Source organism: Equus quagga, chromosome 11, assembly GCF_021613505.1.
Source record: "Equus quagga isolate Etosha38 chromosome 11, UCLA_HA_Equagga_1.0, whole genome shotgun sequence".
Lineage (NCBI taxonomy): Eukaryota > Metazoa > Chordata > Mammalia > Perissodactyla > Equidae > Equus > Equus quagga.
Window position 1 is genome coordinate 59860092 of NC_060277.1, and position 23129 is coordinate 59883220.

Below are 23129 nucleotides of genomic sequence, written 5' to 3' on the forward strand. Positions count from 1 at the left end.
TACACGGGCTGGCTCTGGCAGTGAGAATAGCCTTGGCACCACAGGTTTCAGGCATACCTAAAGCTCCTGTCGCCGTTGATTCCAGGTTCTCCATGCCCTGCAGGGTCTCTTGGGATGTGTTCTGCAGAGTACACAAAGCTGGGCGCTGTCTCTTTAAATAGTAGAGGCTGAGAAGCTCTCAGGCCACCATGACATATCCCAGCATTGGACCAGCCCCTGAATAAACTGGAAAGACGCCTGGTCTGGCTTCAGTTACAGGGAGCACCACCAGGGAGCATCTCGGGGAGCCTGGTTGGAAGCTGTGGGGCTTAGAGTCTGCCAGCCGGCCGCTGGTCTCTCCGCTGCCCTGTGGGGAGGGCTTTGCCTTCGCATCCCTTGCTTTTGACTGCAAAGAAAGCCGCGCGGAGGAAGGGGTTACACTGTTTGGCCCGGTGAGTTTCCTTGGCAAACTGTGCCTCTGGGTGGTGTGTGCTTATGCTGCACGGAGAGCAGCCCGGTCCCCCACCCCTGCAAACCGCAAATGGAAAGGATTGCAGAGGAGACTGTGCATTTGTGTTGGAACTGGCTCGAGAGTCAGAGGATTTTTTAAATCCTTGGTTAAAAGCTGGACATGTACTCTGGCTGGGGTGGCAAGAAGAACCACCTGAGAGCATCTAGAAACTCCAGTACATCCAGATTTGAAGGGAGAAAGGGGTCCAGGTGCTCTTCCCTGATGGGAAACCGCTCTGTGCCCACAGCTGGCACGGGACCTCAGACTGGAAGCAGGTTGGGGAGCAGCTTCCACCTGTAGCGGGCCCTGGCCGGCCCTGGGTGTGGCCAAGCCTGCTCAGCACTGCCCTGGGCAGCATTTCGTCTTCCACCACTGGGAGCCCAGCCAGACAGTGAAAGATGGATGGGTTCCCATGTCCCGCAGCTCACGGTGTGCTGGGTCCTGGTTATTGATTACAATATGGGGTTCAGAGGAAAGGAAGAAAGGAGATATGCCTTACAATATGCACACTTTTCTAGATGTATAGACTTCAGTAAAAAGTTTACTCGGAAGAAAAAAAGGAAGAGAAAGAAAATCCTGAGTTAAATATTTGTAAAGTGCTTAGAATAGTCCCGGGTACATGGTGAGCACATAAATGTTGGTTAAATAAATAAAAGTCTGGATGGCATAAAGCAAGGCAATAATTCCTAGGGCAAACTTGACCTATAAAATGACCCCTGGAGGAGAGAAAATCCTTCCGTTTCTTCAGTTTGTTATTCCGCTCACACATGTGCTCCCAGCCTATGGGAGTTATGAGCTATTCTAGTTCAGGATGGTCAGGCTTGTCCGGAACGGCTGTTGTGAGGGGTAAATGCGACATAATAATAATAAAGACAAGAACTTATTGGGCACTGGCCCCTTAATATGTTCCAGACCCCTAGCTAACTGCTTCACACCCTTTTCTCCTTTGATCATCACCATAACCCTTTAAAATAGGCATTATTTCCTATTTGCTGATGAGAAAACCCAAGCTCAGCAAACTCTGGCAAATTCAAATTCACAGCCCTGAGCAAGCAGGTAATCAGGTTTGTCTGAGCCCAGAGCCGGGATGCCTAACCATCGGACCACACCACCCCTCAGGGACATGTGTAAAGTCCTGCTGAAGTGACCGCCAGACGACGGACATTGAATAAGAGTTTTACAAGTATTCTTTTTCAATTTGATAATATAAGAATTTTGAAAAGACCATTGTTTGAAGAGTTTTTCAAAAAATTTAGTTTTACTTAAAAATAAGAATATACAATTAGCTACAATAAGCAGCTATTTCAAATAAAAACTAAAATAGTATGGAATTGTTTGACATTTAGAGTGAGGAGGCTTTATGACAGAGTACACTAGCCAGTAGAGGGGTGTGTGTGTGTGTGTGTGTGTGTGCACGGCTGCGTTAGTCCTTAGCAGGCAAAGGCCTCTAACACCCACAGACGGGCTCCCTGTTCTCGCATCAAGCCTGGCCTGCCCAGCGCACCGGCGCCGCGCCCGGAAGGGTCAGCCTCTATCTCTGTAATGCGGACCCACCAGGTTCAGGAGGCTGCGAATCAGCTGATTTCCCTGGCTGCTCTTCCTCCACCTCAAATGGCCAATTCCCCACCCTGTGACCGGGGATGCCCGCCGAGGCTGGGAGCCAAGCCAGGGAAACTTCGCCTGGAGCATACCAGGTTGTGGTCTGGTTTTACCCAGGCTGCGAGGAGCCCGACCCCAGGGCCCGCAGTTTCATAGTTGGCAGACTCTCCCTCCTCCCTCTAACTCTCACCCAAGCAGGGCCCACTCGATCGGTCCCCTGAGAGCCTAGGAACCCGGTACAATGCCGGGGAGCAGACACTGATAGGGTGGGCGGGCGGGCGTGGTGCAGGTGTGCCCAGCTAAGACGCCAGGGCAGGCCAGGTGCACCAGGACCCGACAGCAGAGGGACGTCCTCCAGCGCTGACGTGCCCGCTCCTCCCTCCCCGCAGGAGAGGAGTCCAGCCTCGGGCCCCGCGTGGGCGCTGTCCGCGTGCGCGCGCCCCAAGCCCGGAGCTGGGCCCCGGCGGGGGCGACCTCTAGCGGGCTCTCCCCGCGCGGGCGGAGGGGGCGGAGGGGGCGGAGGGGGCGGAGGGGCCGGTTTATTGGTCAACACTTGGTTTCCACGAACTCGGCGGAGCCGGGGAAGCGGAGGTGAGAAAGCTCAGCTGCCTCCCAGTTTCGAGTAAAAGTCGCAGGGTTTTGATCAACTTTCTCCTGAGGCGTATTTAAGGCCGTGTAACTGTCACTGCCCTCCCTCCCTCCTGCCCTCTCTCCTCCCCGAGTCCCGCCCTCCAGCACACGCCGACCCAGGGACACACCCTACTGCAGCGACGCAGACAGGGCGTTGTTCCCGTTAAAGGGGAACGCCGGGAGCCTCCCTCTGGCCCCTTGCTTCGCGCGCGCAGCCCCGCAGCGCAGCTGACTTTGGGGACGCCAGCAGCCGAGCGCACGCACCGAGTTTGCGCCTGAGGCCGTTCTGAGGATTGGCGACAGCTATCCCTTTGGGCTGTAAGTGCTTTGGTAGAGAAAGTAGAGGAGATGGAGGAGAAACGTGGGCATCTTCCGTCGATGGTGCCAGAAAGCGCGGAGCAGTCGCGGGCTTTGGACTAGCCAGGTCTCCGAGCTTTCTGTCCCGAGCGCGGCAGACAGACCACAGTCTGTCTCGTATCGTTCCTACTAGGCCTGTAGGATTACAGTGCGGAGTGCCTTGTGCTCTGTAAACCGTAAGGGGCGCGGGTGATGGGGTCCGGATATGGGGCAGGGGCGGAGCAGTTTTCGCCTCTTGGAGAGGCGCCTACTCGGGGACTCACTGGCAAAGCGGACCCTGAGGTGGACGTCCGGGGGTCCTGGACGCCTGTGGTTTCCCCATTTCTAGTCATACACCCGATCTTCCCTCTCTGGTACCTCTCCGGCGCTGGGAGCCACTGGATTTAATTTAAACCTTCTGGGATACATCAGAAAACTGTGCTTATTTCTTCCCGAACATTCCAGGGTTCCTTTGAATGTATTGCTTGTGGAGCGGAAGGGAAGGGTCTGGGATTGGGTACTTTTAAAACCGAGTTACAGAAACATTGTCTCCCTGGCTCAAGACTGTCCTGAAATGGTCCCCAAGACGCAGCTGGTCCTTCACAGCCCTGCACATCCTCTGACAGGTTACCCCTGTCTTAAGCTCCGCACTCGGTAGAACGAAGGGCTAGGACCGCACAACTTCGGATAGAAGATGTCCTGCCCCCTCCGACCAACTGCAGTTCTCCTGAGACTCAACCCTTTACCCTCCGCCTCTCCTTCCCACTGGACATCTGCTCCTCTCCATCCAGAGTCCTGGGCCTGTGTCCCGCAGCGTCGAGGCTGGACAGGGTCGTCCCGCGGCGACCGTGCGTGGGGCTAGCCCGGAGCGGCACGGCCCAGCCCGCGAGGCTGCCCGGGGAAGCGCGCGGCGGGCGGGAAGCGCAGGGTCCGGGCGACTCTCCCCGGCCTTTCTTTCCTCCCCACACTTCCCGGCCGGCTCTGCGCCGTCTCTCCGGAGCCGCCGTGTCTCTGCCAGGCCCGGCTGGGGCCAGGACGGCTCCCTTGCGCTGGCAGAACTGGGTGGAAACTTGGAGACTAGCGGAACGCGGAGCGCACTGGGGTCTGGGAAACCAGCTGGCCGCCGCGCGCTCCCGCACGGCACGCCGCTGGTGTCCCCAGGCCTCTCGCAGGAATCTGGGCGCCTACCCCTCTCCTCGATCTCCACCCCACAGGGGAACGTGCGCTTTCCTCTTTCTGTCCCCTTCCCCAAGTTGGGCTGTCCCCGGGAGGCGCCCGGGGTAGGTGGAGGCTGCTGTGGTCTCTGGTCGTTATTCTGGAAAAACCTCTTCTCCTGGGGTGACTTAGACGTGCGTACCACTTGTTTTGTTCCAAAAGCAAAAGATGTTCTGTCGCAGGCGGGCCCCGCTGAGCGCTGGTCGGGGATCCTACGGTCGGCGGCTGCCCTCTCTCGGCCGGCCGCCGGGAGGCTTGGAGGCGCCCCAACCCGGGCGGCAGGCGGCGGGCGGGGGGCGGGCGCAGTGCCAGGCCCGGGCGTTCTGCTCGCGCGGGGACCCTCCGCGCGCTCCTCCCTCCCTCGCCGCTTCGATCGGCCTCACGTCCAGCTTCGGCTCTCTCTCCCGGCAGGCAGAAACTCCGCTGAGCAGAACTTGCCGCTACAATGCTCCTCCTGTTGCTGGGTATCATTGTCCTCCACGTCGCCGTGCTGGTGCTGCTGTTCGTCGCCACGATCGTCAGCGTGAGTGTCCGAAGGGCAGCGGGCGGGCGGGGCGCCCAGTGCTGACCCAGTGCTGGGCCTCCGGGGCAGCGATTCCAGCAGTGCTCCCTCTAGTTCAGGACTGTGTGACAGTTGCAGACAAGGAGAAGGCTCAGACATCCCCGGGCAATTTGCAGTTTGGCAATCTGCCCCTTTTCGGTTGTTTTGAGAAAACCAGAGCACACTCAGGGATAGGAAGCAAGCAAGTGCTGGACTAGGAGGGCTGTGCAGACCTCTCTGTAAGCCCCATAACTTCGGTGCAGATCCAGGGTCCCTCGCCTTCATTTGATAGGTTTGTTTAGCATTTTTTCTTGATGCTGGTTCTTGAGAAAGAAAGTGGAGTATTTATGAAGGCTTGTTTTTCTCCAAATGTCATAATTCAGATGGGTGGCTTAGCTGGTAAACACCCTTTAGGACTTGCCATCGGAAAGTTAAACTCGGCTTTTCTAGAAAAGAGTTCCCAGTCCCAGGTCTGCTTTATGATGTGCAAACAGGACCTCTTTAGTAGAGCATCCACACTTTACTTTACTTTAGTAGAGTCATCAGGATAACTCGTGTTATAGAACCATCAACCGTCAAGAACCTTAGATTTGAAACTCTTTTCTTAAAGACGAGCACAGACTCAGGCAGCCAGTGACTGTGGCTTTCGCCTCTTAATATAAGGCAAGTCCTGGCCTTGATCTTCTTGTCTGATTCAAAGGTCGAGAAGTAATTATGTCAGAGTGAGAAACAATGATGTTGAGGATTTGTGAATTGGTTTATCATTTACAAGTATCTTTATTACATCTTAACTGTGCCCATAATGTTGTTGGATCGATAGGAATTGTAAGTAAGGAAGTAGGCTCAGAGAGGTGGTGGCTTGGGGAATGTCACCGAAGGAGATCTAGGCAGAAGAAATGACTTGAAAGCAGGTGTCCTGGGTTGAGTCCATGGCCCCTTCTACTGTAGTACACACCTCTGCATGTAATAGCTTCTGTTGTGTGTGGTCCTTTCCCGTTTACAAGGTGCTTTTCGCTTGCAAAACACTGGCCCTCCTGAATACTGAGCCCAATGTCTGAGCCAGACTGCCACCTGGTCTTCTGTCCAGCGTGCCTGGGCCTCTGGCTGTGCAACGTCAGGCAGGGCGGGGGCAGGCCAGGGAGATGGGTCGAGGAGGCTGCTCCTTGCCTTCCCTTGCCCTTCTCCTCCCCCCTTCCTTCACTCCTCGCTACCTCCCCTGATTTTGTTGTCTGGTTCTTTCTAGCAATGGATCGTGGGCAATGGACATGCGACCGACCTCTGGCAGAACTGTAGCACTACCTCAGGCAACGTCCAACACTGTTTCTCATCGTCAGCAAACGGTGAGACCGGCTTTTTTGCTCTGCAAGCCCCTCCTTTCTATCTGTGACACTGTTCTCAGTCCAGACCTGAAGCACTTGTTCATGGAAGACACCAGCTTGAAGGTTGTTGCTGGGGTGGGGAAGAATGTGACAGGGGGCGGTGAATCCAAGACAAAGGAGAGAGTCAGTGGTTTCCCTGGCTTAGCTGAGATCCTGGGAACCGTTGCATGTTCTCTCTACCTAGAGAAATGCCCTGGCTCCCTCTTCATCACTGGGTGGAAGGCTTCTCGGGAATGAAGAAATGTTGACACAGATAAACAGTAAAGGGGGCATGATGGTGAAATCTTAGGCAGACCCCATTGGGACTTTTGATCCAACTGGTGTCTTTGGTTTGGTGACTGTCTCTCTCCAGAAATGTCCTGCCTCTTCCTGTTGCAGTGACAGTGGGGCTGTCCCAAGGATGGTTGGGCCAGTGTTTGGTTCCCAGTTACAAGACTGCCTTTCCAGGTCTTGGGCCTCAGTGGTGCCACTTAGTATCAAAACCTTTGGGGGCTGACCTCATGGCATAGTGGTTAAGTTCATCTGCTCCGCTTCCACGGCCCAGGGTTCATGGTTCACATCGCAGGCCCGGACCTATATACCACTCATCAAGCCATGCTGTAGCGGCATCCCACATACAAAATAGAAGAAGACTGGCAAAGATGTTAGCTCAGGGCCAGTCTTCTTCACAAAAAAGAAAACAAACAAAAGCAACAAAAAACCTTTGAATGTTTGCTTGTTCAAGACGGGGACTTGAAGCTATTTGCAAAACCCTAAACTGAGTGTGGGAGGGTCCTTCATCCAGTTTGTATTTCTCCTCTGTCCTCAGCATCTTTGCTTATGAGACATGGGAAAGCAGGTCTACTTGAATTCAAGTTAAGGGGTTAATTGGCAGCAGAGGCACCCACTAGATACCTCAGGTACCCAGAGGGGAGGAGTGCCAGCTGGGGGCCCTGTGTCTGTGGATGCTGAGAGGCAGAGATAGATAGCGTGCATTCTTTTTGGTGGTTGGTGGTATTTAGTGGTAACGTGGACCCTGGAAGGGGCCACAATGCTTGGTGTTGAGGACACAGTGGCTCTGGCTCGGCATGGTCTCATGTTCCAAAGGATGTGCCCTTGGCCTGGAGAAGGAGGAGGCTATAGATATGGTACATACCCTGGGGGTAAAAGACCAATACAGTACAGATTTCAGTGTTGCTGCAGCTACTCAGAGATCCAGTATTTCTGTTGAAGATGCTACACCTGATGAGAGAAACCAGTTTAGATCCAGCTCCACAGAGCAGGCAGTGAAGTGGCCTAAGTTCTGGCCTTGCTCAGTCCAGTTTCTCTGCCGCACTTTGCTCCCACGGGCCCTGCACCCAGTAGACCCAAGCTGTCACTGAAGCATTACAAACTGAACAGCTCGAACCTCAGTATAAAGAGAAACTGCTAGAATAGTCATTTTTAGCACGTCTTGGGAGGATAGGCAAGGAGCGGAGAAGCCTGCTTTATGCTTCCACCTTCCTGGGGGGAAAGGAGGGGAGGCCCCAGTCTTTAAACCGAGCAGTCCTTAATCTTTCCTCTGTGTGTGTGAAGGATACTGAATGAAAACCGTCCTAGAGGTTGCATGGTGAGTTGGCAACCAAGTAACTGAAATATTCATGAGTGCCTGAGAATGAGGAGATGGCACTGCTTGTCCCCAAAGCCACAGCATCCGGTGTCTCCCCTTCAGGCTCTGGCTGAGGTTCCCTGAAGGCTAGGATGGGCGTCTCCTCGCTCACCACTGACACCTGGTGGTCACACGTGGTGACTCAGCCCCAAAGGGCAGGCTTTCCCTGAGACCAGGCAGCCGCACAGGCGCCCTTCCCAAGTGGCATTTGGCCATGCGGGGTTGGCACAGAATCCTGGACTCTTAGGCCCGGAAGGGGGCAATTTGGCAGGCGCGTTGAAGCCCAGCTGGGTCTCAACAGAGATTGAGGCGACAGAGGAGCAGCTCTCGAGATTGTGCTGGAGCCTTCAGCAGGCAGGAGAGCAACTTTGCCTCCTGGCCTGTTGTTGACTCACTTTCCGCACCACACTAGCAGCAGATCTCCAAGAGGCGCTTGTGTTGTTTACATCAGGAAGCTTCTTGTTTCTCAACTGGCTCTGTGTGCCAAGCTCATCTTCTTGGGTTCCTTTACAATAATTATGGGATCTTGAGCGTGGCTTCCAAATCCGCATGGTGGCTTTCTGTGGGCTGGATCCCTGAGTGTTGTCGCTCTGCATCTGTCTTCTCAGTGCCCACGGGAAGGGCATTTTGAGGAAATCTGGATATGCTTTTAGCAAGCTGGGTTAATTTGGATGTGGGCTTATTCTAAGTTAGCAGTTTCCATTTCAGCATCCCCAGGTGTCCTTATCTCTGCTGATATCTTCTGACGAATTGGCTGTGTTATACCTGCAGATCCGAGGGGAGTCAATCCTCGGGGCCCCCCCGTACCTTTTCGATTGGGTTTAACAATTTCTGTGACAAACAATGTGTTGAAAAAATACATCATTTTTAACAATTAGACTGCTTTATAGATGAACGCTATGAGTTGGAAATGATTTACCTTGGTCTGAATTTGCTCTTAGAATGGTTGCAACATACTTTTTATTTAAGTAATCCATAGTAATTCCTTGTGGGTATCAATTTGTGAAGAATACACTGTGCGTGTGCTTTGTGAAAATGCGTTGGTTTGCATGACCCGCTATTTTTCTGAAGGGGCTCGTTTTTGTGTGTGTGGGGCCGGGGCACAGCACCTCTCCAGGCCTGGCCAGTCGCTCTCTTTTCCGTATGAACCGTGCCCTGTGCCGCGTCAACGGCAGGGTAGTCCCAAGTGAATGTTACACAGTTTGAAGGAGGCGGATCAGACCTTCCCCCGAAGCTGCCTCTTGATATGAGGAGCAGTTTTAGATTTCTTGCCAGCTGCTCTCAACTCTGCCTGCCTTCCCATTTTCTGAATTTCTTAACACACTTTCTGGCCCCATCCTGATCCTGGCTGCAGGTGGAGGAGGAAGAGGAGTGGTGGGGGTATATTCTGGAACTCGGCCCGGGCTCAGGGAATACAAGGACCTGGAAGCTGTGGACCTTGCCCTTGATGGCCCTGAGCCGCTTTGAGGAGTCAGGGATGAATCACTGTGAGGGCAGCGGAGGCCGATGTCCAAGGACTGGGGGCAGGCAGGCAGGGCCAGAGTTCAGGGGAGGAAGAAGAAGGCAAGTCTCGTGTGGGAGGTGGAATTTGATCCATCCTCTGAAGGATGGGCGGGATTTAAATAAACACAGGCAAGGAGGAGGATGTTCCTTGTCAAGGCAGTGACGTGACCTAAAGCAAGAGGAAAGCACGGCAGGTGCCGGGTAGACCAGTGGGCTAGGGTGCAAGTTAGGATTCGGATTGATTGCCTATAACAAAATATCTTCAAATGGCAGTGGTTTTTTAAAATAAGATAGTTTATTTCTCTCTCTTTTAAAGGAAGTCTGGAAGTAGGCAGCCCGAGATAGGTGTGGCAGTTCCATGAAATTGTCAGAGAATCAGGCACTTTCTAGCTCGTTTCTTTGCCATCTGTTGGGTTTGGCCCTCATTCTCACAGATCAAAAGGCTGCTAGAGCTCCAGCCATCTCATCCATGCTTCAAGCAATTGAATGGAGAAAGGAGAAGGAGAAGAATGTGTCCCTCTCCCTTTTAATGAAACAACTCCAGATAGACCACACACTTCTGTTTCTATCTTTTATTGGAACTTAGTCACACAGCCACACCTAGTTATAATGAGGCTGAGAATGCAGTCATTCAGCCTCGCGGGAAGCAGGCATTCTCAGTTCATAGACCTTTAATAGCATGCACCTCGCAGAAAGCCTGGCTTGAAGTGCTTCTCTCCTCGGCTTTGACCATAGCCAGTTGTACTCTTTTACGATAGCTCTGCTGGGCCCTAGGCTACTTCAGAGCAAGGCCCAAGTGTTTTCTGAATCTTCAAATATTCCATCTCTACTGTATCCTGGGCTCCATCAGCAGTGCCACATTCTTGCAGTGACCCGTTATGGGAAACTGTAGAACACTTAGACTTCTTTTTCTCCCACCTCCCCAGTCAGTAACGAAATCTACTGTTTCATGATGTCTCTTGAATCTCTGTTTCTTCCAGTCCAGACCTCTCTTCTGAACTCCAGACCCAAATACCCAGCTTCCTACTAGACAGTTCCACTGGGGTGTCTTAGAGGCACCGCCAAGCCACTTGGTCTTCATCCTCCTCCACTTTGTCTGTTCCTTTGACAGTTTCTAGAATTTTAGTGAACTCTGCCTCCCCTGCCAGCGAGATGCCGGTTTCCCTCTCCCTCCGTTCCCAGAAGCATCAGAAGTCCCACAGGCCCCTCTCAGTCCTTGTCTGTTGCCACGCCTGCAGTCACTTGTCAGAGCTGCGGCAGCAGCCTTCCAGCTCCTGGCCTTTCTTGCTTCTTTGTAACTCATTTTTCACATTGAATCCAGCATGATATTTAAAAAAATACAAACCTAGTTATATTACTCCCAATTTAAAACCTTTCAGAGGCACCTTGTTGGTCTCAATCTTCAGATGAAAATCTTTACTAAGGTCCCTAGGAATCTACCTGAATGATCTGTTTCCCCATTGTCTCATTTCCCATCTCTCCTCCCCTTCATTCTGGAAGTTCAGCCTTTTCTTAGTTCCTTGATCGTGAACTTCCACCTCTTGCTGTGCCTTCTCCCTTTCTCTGTTCTTTCATTCAGAGCTATTCGTTGAACACCTGCCATGTACCAAACACCATTGTAGGCACCAGGATACAAGAGTGAGCAACAGCTTACATTTTCCTGGGTGAATCAGTCAACAAACATGGATACTTTGGGGCTGTGATAGGAACTACTAAGAGAGTAAAACAGGGTGATGTGCAATGAGGGATTGGGGTGGGGAGGGGAGGCCTCTTGGAGGAGTACCCCTTGAGGATGACCAGGAGTCAGCCAAAGGAACATGGTGGCAGGTGCCAGGCAGAGGGACCATTTGGTACAAGATTGCTGGGGAGGGAAGGAACCTGGCAGAGTTGAGGAGCAGAGCGCAGTCCAGAATAGTGGGAACAGAGAGAGCAAGGGGTAGGATGGCAAGCCATCCCATAGGTCCTTCTAGACTCTGGTACAGAGTTTGCTGCGTATGGAGGCCTCTCTCATTTTTACAATTGCATTTAGATCTATTCTATCTTATATGTGTTTCTAAACTGTCTATTTTCTTCCACGTTGGAATAGCAGTCCCGGGCATTTATAAGACAGAACATATCAGAAATCTTACAAAGTAGAAATGCACCGATTTATTTCCAGTATTATCCTGGGTCGCGGGGTTCTCAGCACTTCCGTGGTTTTCTTTTCCTCCGCTGCCCTCCTCATTTTCCTCATTGAGATCTTTTACCTTCACAATCAGGAAATAACTGTGTTAGGAAATTAGCATTGAGTAACAAATAGGTTCTCTCTGCCTTGATTAAGAAAGTGGGGTCTCAGGGCCTGAGGGCAGGGCCTGTGGGGTAGCGTGCACGTGGCAGCCAGCCATCCAGAGACAGATGAGGCCAGGTCCTGGAGCCTTGCCTTTCAGGCTAATAAGATCTGAGCAGCTCTGGCTAGCACCTGGGGGTGGGCGTGTGCCACGCCTCCTCTTCCCCAAGTCCTACAGGCACCTAACTCCCGGAGGCCCTCATAGCATGGGGGAGTTTAAAATCTCCTGACCAGAGAAGGTTCAGCAAAACATTGGCCTTGCATTGAGTGAACTAATGCTTTTTGTTTTGAATTCTCCAAATTATCCAAGCCAAGATCAGAAACCAAGAAAAGGGGCACTCATCGCCTTGCCTTTCTAAACAATAACAACAACAAACTCGTGGCAATCAGTAGGTTTTGGGCAGCATTAGACCAATATTTTGGATTAAAAATTAGAAAAAAATAAATCTTGCCAGTCTCAGGAGCCCCTGATTCCATGCACGGCGGTCTCCTGTTGTCTCCGTCTTCTGTGATTCCGGAGTATCTTGTTTATCCATTTGGTGGCATTGTCGTTTCAGCAAGGGCATCAGACCACTTCCTCGTCTGTGGCTCAACTTTTGGTCAGATTTCAGAAAACACAGGAGGCCCTCTGCATTTATGGGTTCATGTTTTGCAATTTGAAATCTCTGCGGCTCCCCGGGCCAACCCACAAAATCTGCCCAAGTAATGGCTCTTGATTTGACAGGCGCTTGTGGGATGCCGAGGCAGGCGAGGAGAGGCAGGGGATGGGATATGGTGTCATAATGTTGGTGTTTCAACCCTCAACGTCTCTCATCAGATGCCAGCATCCAGGAGTTAATTTGGAATGCTTTTTGGACCATATGGCCCTTGAAGCTTACAGTCTCTGCTTTTTAAAAGATTTCGGTTGCATTCCCAGGATGCTGGGGAAATCTGGTAACAGTTGAGAAAGCATCCCTTGTATTTCAGGAGCAGGGATTGGCCAGGATGCAGCCTGAGGTTGTGGATGTTGGTTTTCGGTGCCTGAGAGAAGGATGTCTGGCACAAAGCCTTCTAAGTGTGCAGTGGCCGGCACACACATAGACTTCCAACGTCGGCAGGGACCTGGGAGGTCATCAAGTCCGTCCCTCCTCCCTGTCCCACCCAGCTTCACACCACTCTGCAATATGTCCGCCGTGTGCTCATCCTACCAGTGATGGGGAACTCATTCCCTTTCAAGAGAGCCCCTTTCATTTTTGAAGAGCTAACAATGTGGTCCATTCATTTATTCTTCAAATATGTTGACCACATCCTATGTGCCACACACTGTTCCAGAAACTGAGCACACAGAGATGAACCAGAAAGACCAGGCCTCTGCTCTTGTGGAGCTCACAGTTACTTGGGGGAGCCAGAGAATACACAATAAATCAACAGTTGTCGAAACTGCCCTGCAGGAGACAAATAGAGTGATGAACTAGAAAGCCGCCGCTGGGGAGGAAGCAGCTGGTCACAGAAGGCCTCTTCCTTCCATAGTCATGTGGATTGAGACTTAAAAGACGGGGAGGGGCCAGTCATGTGAAGAACCGCAGGAAGAAAATTCCAGGAGGTGATGGAAAGGGCCAAGCCCTGAGGCACGAAAGACTTTGGTGTGCTCCCCAGTGACGGGGGCCAGTGCGGCTGAGTGAGCCAGCTGGAGGAAAGGGTGTGGGGTGAGGCGGGGAGGAAGGTGGGGGCTGGATCGCTGAGGCCTCACTGGCCGTGGTGCTGAGGGGGACAACTGGGGCATCATTGAAGGCATTTAAGCAGAAGAGTGGCGTGATTTGGTTTGTGATTTGAAAGCTCATTCTGGTTGTTATGTGGAGAATGTATTTCAGGCAGGGGCAAGGGTGGGGCTGGGGACCAGTGAGGAGGCTACGGCAGTGGTCCAGGCTGGGCGTGATGATGATGATGATGATGATGATGATGATGATGATGATGGTGACGGTGATGATGATGGTAAGAATATCAGCGGCTCATGTAGCTGCCCAGTACTCTTCTAAGAGCACTGCATTCAGTCCGCACAAGAACTGTAGGAGGTGGGTCAGGTGGCTTGGGTACGGAGACGGGGTGGAGAAGGGGACAATGCTGATGGATTGGATGTGGGGGGGTTAGGACAGGATTGTTGGGGATAACTTCCAGGTTTTTGGGCTTGAGTAACTAGGTGTACAATGGGGTCTTAGACTGAGATAGGGGAGACAGGGAGGAAGAGGCTGTTTTGGGGGAGGAATAGAAATTAGGATTTGTGTTTTGGCCATCGGAGACGGCAGCAGAGCGCTTAGATTTGGAAATCTGTAGCTCGGGGAGAGGTCTGCACTGGAAATTCAAATGGGGGATCCTGAGTCTATACAGGAGAGTATCTGATGTCGTGGTGCTGAATAACATTACTTGGGGAGTATACGAGAGGACAGGGTGGAAAGAAGGGAGCAGGGTCCAGAATCCAGTCTTGGGATCGTCAGGTGTTAATGGGGGACAGGAAGGAGTTAGCAGAAGTGATTGGGAAGGAGTGGCCTGTGACGTGGGAGGCGTGCCAGGAGATGTTGTTATGAAGAAATGAGCTTGTTAGAGCCAAGTCTGTCCCCTCGTTTGTGCAGTCATTTCTGGTTGTCCTCGTTCATGCCCGATGTGCTAGACTTGGGTTTCACCAGGTGGAGACTTCCTCAAGGAGTTTAAACCTCCGTAGCATCCCTGGACAGACTCTTGAAATATTCGGAGACTACACTTTATCTTCCCGGTCTTCCCTCCTCTGGGTGATGCTTCCTTCTTTCAGTGGCTTCTCTGGTGCTGCCGAGATTCCTCTGAAATGCCAGCTGTGTAAGGTACTGCCTCCAGATATCAGGCGTGGGCCTCTTCTTGCTCCTCTGAAGCTGGCACGGTGGTTTGGCTTGGGAGGTTGATGAGCAGAGAACAAGGGAAGCTCTTTCCATTTGTCCTACCCCTTATCCTTCCTCCCTTTCTATCTTTGGTGGATTCAACACCGAAAGAAAGCAGTAGGATCCTTTACGTCACTAGATGTCAAACGTGTGACTGAATTTCTCAGCACCCTAGTGTGTTGCAGTGGAAAGCCCAGAAGACTGGGCCTCAGGAGTCCTTGCTTTTCTGCACCGGTGCTGCCTCTGACACACTGGGGACCTGGGCAGGTGCCCTGCTTGTCTAATGGATTGAGCGTTGAGGAGGGCGTGGAGTGGGGGCCCACCATGTCATGTGAGTCCCGGGGCCACTTCATATTCAGGATAGAATTGTGACACGGGGCATCCTGAGTGGAGGAAGCCTTTGAGCTGGTCCTTGGAAACTGGGTAGATCTTCAGTGGGCAGGGGAGGCGAGAAGGGCACTGTGCTTGGGGAAGGGTGGGTGGTTTACTGTGGCTGGTGGGCTGGGGTCTGTATTGATCCTAGCTCTTAATTTCCATGATGCTTGGCCTTTTTTTTTTTTTTCCATACTTTAGGACTAAAAAGGAGAGGGGGCCTCTGATTATTTTTATATGGAGAATGCCTTTTAAGCCCAAAGATCTTGAAAACAACCCAGTCAATCCCTTATCCCCCCTGTACATTCTCCACTAGTGCAGCTCATGATCAGGCAATTAAAAATGCCTCTCTCCTCTCCATTGTCATTTCTACGGCCAAGCCCAGCATTTCTAAGTGGTCTGTTAAAAACAAAAACAAAAAGAAAAACAAAAAGTTCTCTGATAAATTAATTTGAAAAACACTAAAATTTAAAAGTTAAGCTGTCTTTTTTTTTTCATGGCAAATGTTCTTGTAGCCTTTACTATTTCATGGTATATCGTAATGCCCAAGGATGAAGGTCAATATACTTGACCCTGGAACCCACTCCATCTGTTTGTTTGTTAATCAACTGGTAGAGTCAGTCTTCTGACAATAATCCTTTGGGAAGCACAGCCCAAGCTGGTCCTCCTGTTACTAGAGTTTTCCAACCAGTGAATAAAGGAAGCCTCAAACAGCTTAATATTTTCAGGTAACCTCAGGTGCCTCGATGGCTGCATTATATTCAGATAAACTAGTTCCTGTGCCCGCCACAGAGCCTCGTAATTAGGAGCGCAGTCCATTGAGTGATGGCATCAGGTTTAGCTGGCACACCTTGACACGAAGGTTCTTCCTACCTGCTGATCCGTTTGCGTTCACTAGTTGCCAGCCATAGGTTTTGCTCTCGTTAAAATGCCCCCATGACTGTGCTCTGAAAGGGCCTCCCGTGTGGCCTTCCTCATTTTCGAGAGCTCCGGGCCAATGTCTGTGGGCAAGAACCGCATTCGGACTTGCATTCTGCACGGGTCACGGGCAAAGGCGGCCTGAGACCTGAGCCCCATTTGAAAGCTACCAGCTGGTCTGGATGGGAAGGAAGGTGAAGCCCTGCACATGCTCCAGCTGGTGGGCGATGCGTAAGCCAAAGGCCACATTGTTTAGGCTGGAGCACTCTTGGCAAGTCAGCTATTTCTGGAATGACATTTATATGGAGACGTAGGGAAAATGGCAGTTTGTGTGATGGCAGTGGGTTGGGAGGTTTGAGGGTGGGGAGCAGGCCTTGATGGTCATGTGCCTTTTGAAAACAGCCCAGCATTATGCAAACGGGTGGCACTATCTCCTCCACTTGTGATTCATCCCCTGATGGCCTCTTTCCTCCTGGCTTTTTTCCCTAATGGCCTCCCCAATTTATGCTCTGACTTTCATGCAACCGTCCTTCCTTGCATTTTCAAGAAAATTTGTTCTCTTAATTGAGTCAGAAAGCTTTTATGAATTGCCCAGAGTGGGACTCGAGGTGGGGCCGGGGATGAGAGAGGCGGCTGGCTCCATGCTGGTAATGAAGGATGCAGAAAGACGCAGATGAACTGGTACATTTAAAGTGCTTCATCCTTTCTGAGCCCTTAACTCACGAGATTGTCGGCCCCGGGCTAAGAATACAGCTGAGGGGGCAGATGTATTTCCTTCATTGCTTAGCTGCTGTGGCAGCTGGAATCTGACCTTGAAGGGAGCTTTGATCATTGTGCAACTCAAGCTTCCCCTTAGCTGCTGGGGGAACTGGGTCTGCTTGCAGCCACGGCCCACATCAGAAAGCTGTCAGCAGCCCTTTTACTTGACTCCCTCATTAGATCAGGAGGACTGCAAAGAGTTTTAGGGCTTTTAGTTCCTGTGCTCAGCACCAAGGTTGGAGATCAAACACTGCCATTGGGAATTCCGCAAATACTTACCAGGCACTGAATGAGGCCTGGAGAATGACAGCGGCGCTCATCAGGGGCTCTGCTAATGATGGCGAATTTGCAGGTTGAGAAGAAGAGTATAATTGCACTGGGGCTTGGGTAGAAGTTCAGGTTTGCCACCTGGAATGTTGGTTCCGTCATTAGGTTCCGTCTATATACAACAAGTCTGTAATGGGCATCTTTTTCCCTTGCATCTCAGGTCTCTCAACTTTAATAATTATTTTCTGTACATCTGACTTGTTTGGCTTTAGCAAAGGTTGGCAAACGGTAGCCTGCTGGCCAAATCTGGCCCATTGCTTGATGGCTAAATAAGGTTGGATTGGATGAAAGGGCCACACCCATTCATTTACACAGTGACTAAGCCTGATTTGTGCTAAGACGGCAAAGTTGAGTAGTTGCCATGGAGACCGTATGACCTGCAAAGCCTAAAATATTTACAGTCTGACTCTTCCCAGGTAATTTGCTGACCCTTGTGCTAAAGATTAGATACGAGCTGATCCCAAAGTTGCATCAAAGTACTTTTTGGAGTTCTGATTGGTGCCCTAATAATATGGCTTATGTGAACACTGTGGTCCCCTTTTGTACCATTTCTTGGAGTGACCCAGATGGAGATGCCCCAGGAACCATACCCTGGAACAGTCTGTCAGTTGCTTATTTTCCCCGACCCTCAACATCAGCCTTTGAAATAGGATTATTTGCATCCTCCTTTAACAGAGCTTTTATATCCATTCTTTTGTTTGAGCATTACAACAACCCTATGAGATAGCTAGGACCTCGTGTTAGAGAAGAGGAGTTCAAGGCCAAAAGCACGTTAAGTGGCAAGTTAAGCAGGTGGTCAGCAGAGCTAGTCTAGAGAGCCGTTCCTGGGCTGCTGTAACCCACGCACATGACTGCCTGCTGGGGGAGTCAGGCTTCGCGAATCTTCACAACGGATCAAATGCCTGCCACGCCCGAGGGTGTGCTATGCGCTCTCCATTACTGCCCGCCATTAGTCTAGTCCCATTCAGAGAATGACTCTGGCTCTGGGGCAATGTCCTATGAATTCCGGAATCTCCTCAGGGCATTGTGGGCTTCCCTTCAAACAACACCGACAGGGCTTTTGAATCTTCAGCCAGCCTTTTGGGGCTGGAATGGAGGCTGCTTCCTCTTGGCTCAACTCTGTTTTCCCCTGGCTGTGCATGTGTACCTTCTGACTCAATGGCATTTGAGGAAAGGATAAGTCCCATTACTCTCTGCATGTGCAAGCTCAGTGCTGCCCAGGATTCCAGCGGCTCTTATTATTGACTGCCGTGTCTTCTTTACCTTGTAACCTTTTAACTTGGTTTTAATTATTCAAATATTACAGGAAAAGATTCTCCTTATTACAAATAAATCAAATGATATAGATCAAGTGGAAGGCCCTCTTGACCAAACTGACCTTCATTCCAGCTCTGGTTCCCGGGGTGACCATTGATATCAGTTTGGCACATCTTTGGCTCTTTTTTGAATAACACACACACATGCATGCTTATGTGTGTATATATCTAGCTATATAGTTTTTTGGTATATATTCACAGAATGACATCATGTTGTGTGTACACCTTATTCTTTTCATTATCTTTGAGATCTTTGAAAGGTCATTCATTTTCTAACTCATGATTTTTTAATTGTTGCAAAATATTCCATTGTGGGGATATACCCTAATTTATTTTCACTCATGGGAATGATGCTACAATGAATACCCTTATTCATTTCTCTTTGAGTATATGTTTGAGTATTTATCCAGGATATGGTAAGTGAGATTGTAGCCATTATGTTATTTACATATATATTTAATATAAATGTATTCTGCCAAATTGCTGGTCACAAGAGGATTAGTAAATTATTGTTCCTGTGAAGAACGCGTAGAGGTGTCTGTCACACATGGACTCTGTTGATATCAACTTTTTGATTTTTGCCGATTTGGTGGGTAAACATTGGTGTCACATTCCTTGTGGATTTTGCTTTAATTTTCCTGGTTACTAGTGAGGTTGAGCACCTTTAGGTATGTTTATTGGCCATGCATATTTCTCCTTTGTGAATCACATGCTTTTTTAATTCTACACAGAGCTCTTCGATGCATCTGGAATTGAATTTTGTGAATGATGTGAACTACAGATCTCATTTCATTTTTTGACAAATGGATAGCCAACACCACTTACTATCTGTTCTCTTCTTTCCCTACTGTTTATGTTACTCTCTGTTTATTACATACTAAATTTACAGTATATTTCCAAAGTCTTAACTCTATCCCATTGTTTTATTTTTCTTTCATAGCTAATACTACATTGTTTGAATTGCTAAAACTTTATATTATAAATATGATATAAGCTTTGTATATCTATATGTTTGACATCTGGTAGGTGATGTCCTGCCTCACTGGTTTTGTTTTTTGTTGTGTTTGGTTCAAAATTTTTCTTGGCTATTATTGCTCGTTGTCTTTTAAATAAATTTTTCAAGAATTTTGTCCAGTTTCAGTTGGGATATTAATTAGGATAGCGTTGAATTTGTAGATTACTTTGGAGAAAAGTGGCATCTTTACTTTGAGCGTTTCTATCCAGGAACATAGTATGTTTCTGTTTCTTTAGCATTTCTTTCTTTCTTTTTTTTTTTTTTGGTGAGGAAGATTAACCCTGAGCTAACAACTGTGCCAGTCTTCCTCTATTTTGTATGTGAGACACTGCCACAGCATGGTTTGATGAGTAGTGTGTATGTCCGTGCCTGGGATCTGAACCCACAAACTCTGGGCTGCTGAAGGGGAGGGTGGAAACTCAACCACTACGCTACCAGGCCAGCCCCATCTGTTTTAGCACCTCTTTTATGTGCTTTAATAAAATTTGTCTACTTTATTGATCCCCCCACCAAAGGACCAGATACTTTAATTGACTGTATTTTTGTCTCATTTTTTCTATTTCATTAATCTCTGCTTTTATCAGTATTGTCAATTAATTTTAGATTGATTTAATTCTTTCTTTTCTAATTTATTGAGTTGAAAGTTTAGTTCATTTCTTTTCACTGCTTTTCTCATAAATGCTGTAAGGGTGTGTATTTCCCTCTGAGGGCTGCTTGGGTACCACCTGCAGGTTGGCCATGTGGTAATCTCAATATCCTTCTTGCTGCAGAAATGTTTACTTCTCATCTCGATTTCTTTGTCCAAGGGATTGCCTGAATACTATTTTTAAATTTCCAAATTTATTTTGGCTAGTTTGCTTTTAATTTCTACTTTCTGTTTGCCTTTAGTTGTGATTATATCATGTCTGCTTTCTTTGAGATTTTCTTGCTGCCTACTACATAGTTTGTAAAACTGTCCCATGTGTGTTTGAATCTGATTTATAATATTTCTTCTTTGGATACAAATTTTTGATATATCTATTAATTGAATTGGTTAATCCTGTTATAGAAATAATCTATGTCCTACTGTATTTTTGATTTACTGGATTTATCTGTTCTGAGAGATACACTAAAGTCTTCCACTAAGATTGTGGCTTTATCAATTTCTTCTCATATTTCAATTATTTTTTGCCTTATGCTTTTTTCAGGCCATATTATTATATGCATAAAGTTTTATGACTGTTATTTCTTCATGGTAAACTGTATCTTTCTTTGCTACGAAATATCCCTGTTTGACCGCTTTCATCCTTTTCAATTTAAATTCTGTTTTGTCTGATGCTATTATTACTACACCTGCTTTCTTTCTGTTAGTTGCCTGGCGCCTCTTCTTAAAATCTTTTGATTTTTGACTGTTTGTTTTAGGTGTATCTCTTGTATCAGACTATAGGTGAGAATTATATAATTCAAGATGAAATTCTGCATCTTATAATGGGTGACTTGAACCCATTCACATATATTGTGATTGATTATATAGTAAGTAATTGGACTTACTATCTTCATATAAGTGTTTTATTTATTGTGCTTATGGTTGAAAAACTTCTTCAACTTTGTATCATCCAGAGCTAACCAGAGGGCTTGGCTCAAAACAGTAGGTGTTCAACAAATGCTCACTGAATAAAAATTCCCTTGATCCCCTAATTCTGATCTGATATGAGAAACAGCTAATGGCAAAATAACTCAGTTGTTGTGGGGTTGGTACTAAATTTCAAATTATGGGTAAAAGAAGTTTCTCGAAGGATTTAGTTACTCTATTAAATCTAAGAGACTTTTCCAATTCATGTAGATTTAATATGTAAGATTTGAGTTTCCTGTAAATATGAGGTCTGATACAAGTTCCTGTTGTTAATGAAAGTGCAGGTAAAGGCTAAGGTAAAGATCTTGGAATTGGAGAAGGAAATCTAGGACATCAATGTGCACCAGGCTTGCTCCTTATGAGGGGGCACATTGAAGGACATTTCCCAGCAAAACTGAATCATTGTTTGTTTTAGTTCTGGATTTGGGTCTCAGATTTCTTTCAATTAGCTAACTTCACCTACCAGAGTGCTGGATAATTGGTTTATTTTTTAAAAATAATATTATGGCAACATTAGTTTGCAGACTGCTCCTCCAGAAGAATGACCATGTCGGATAACGTCAAACAGATTTAATTAGGGATATATAAAAATGAAGTCAAGATGGCTCACAACTCATCAGACATTATTTTGTTACCTTAATTGACAAAGAAATTGAGAAATAAAAGAAGCACGTGTTCCGTCATAGTGGAAAGAATACTAGACTGGAGTCAAAGGCCTCCCAGATTTGGCTGAGCCAGTTGGGCTCTTTGAAACATCCCCGGAGATCTCTTTCATACAAAGGAGTGGGATTAGTGGATCTCTCGCGTTTCTTCCAGTTCTAAAATGCTTCCAGTCGGTGCCTGGAAAAGTCTTACGTGAAACAGTAGTAACAGTTACTCTCACCAGCACCCTTAAAATTCTGCCATGAGCTGTTTGTAACTCGAGCCAGGTTCATCTTATTCGGTTATTAATTACAAACCATCCAGGATTCATACCTTTGAATACGTGTTAAGCGTTGACGTGTTTTTCTAAGCCATCATCAGCCAGTTACTGAGCTGAGGGGGTAAAAGCCTGTGGCTCTTCCAGTCGCTTTTTCTTGTTTAGAGCGGCGCCGGCCCCAGCGATTCTTTGGCACTTGGAAGAAAGGACGCAGTGACAGGCGGGCAAGGCCTGCTGCGGCTCTCGAGGTGGACACGTAGTGCTCTGAGTGCTGAACCCAGTGTTTCCTCTTCTGCTTCCTTGCTGAAGTGACATTATTTTGCAGTCAATGGTGAACTGCAGAATTCTCTTTCTTGCCTGCATTTCAGTTGGAAGCTTCGAGGTTTGATCTAAGGCTAGGGGGTCAACAAAGATGCAGAAGTATAATCCATGGTCCTATCTGATGGTCTGATTGAGCACAGACTGCTCTGTGCTGAGGCTAATGACAAGGATCAAGATTGACCAAGACATGATACAGTTTGGCCGAGCAAATGGATTTTAATAGCCAGATAAAGCATGCTGTTCTCCATCAGCATTTTCTTCTAATTTTCTACAAAATTAGTTTTGGCTCCAATGCCATTTTCTTCTTCCTAGCCATCCCCATGATCTCTATATCTCCTTGGGGATGCTGATATTTTGAACAGTGGTTTTAAACTATTCTCGGAATGTAAGGGTTCCAATAAGCCCTTCAAAAACCCCTGAGGACAAGAAAAGAGAGGCAGTGGGAGGGTCTTGGACCTTCTTTAACACACACACATATATGTAAATAACACATTTGGCAAAAACACTGGAAGGGAATTCAATTTTTTTCTTTCTTCTTTTTTTTTTGCTGAGGAAGATTAGCTCTGAGCTAACATCTGTGCCAGTCTTCTGCCACTTTATATGTGGGTCGCCACCACAGCATGGCTGGCAAGTGGTGTAGGTCCGTGCCTGAATTCCGAACCTGCAAACCCAGGCCACAGAAGCAGAGAAGGCAGAACTTAACCACTACGCCTGGGGCCTGGCCCCTGGAATTTGATATATTTTAACTTGAGTTTAACTCCTGGTGGTGGCACCAGATATTTTCTTACAGTCTTTTCTTACAGTGTCCACAGTTAAACATGTACTATACATTTTTTCTCCAAGAGAAGCGGTGAAATAAAGAATGACTTTTAAGAGTGCAAAAGCGAATTGTCTGAGTTCTGCTCGTCAAGGAGGGCTCCTGCTGCCTGGGAGCGCTGTGGCTCTCAGGGCTCAGGGTGCGCCAGGCCCCACAGTCCTCGTGGCAGAGCCCTTCCCTGGCCATGGTGGCTTTTCCTAACCTGGTGTCTCCTCCCCCCAG

General features: G+C 48.6%; 1 protein-coding gene across 2 annotated transcripts in view; it reads left to right on the plus strand.

Moving 5' to 3' along the window:
* The first annotated feature begins 271 nt into the window (after positions 1-271).
* Positions 272-23129, plus strand: part of PMP22 (peripheral myelin protein 22) — a 32306-nt gene continuing 9448 nt past the window's right edge. Inside the window, exons 1-3 of one of the 2 annotated variants that reach the window (XM_046677035.1) lie at positions 272-431; positions 4682-4793; positions 6055-6151. In XM_046677035.1, the coding sequence (XP_046532991.1) occupies positions 4716-4793; positions 6055-6151 (175 nt within the window). In that variant the 5' untranslated portion in view covers positions 272-431; positions 4682-4715. Of the gene's footprint in view, positions 432-2880; positions 3038-4681; positions 4794-6054; positions 6152-23129 lie in introns of those variants that run through there. The other variant, XM_046677034.1, reaches the window with a different exon arrangement.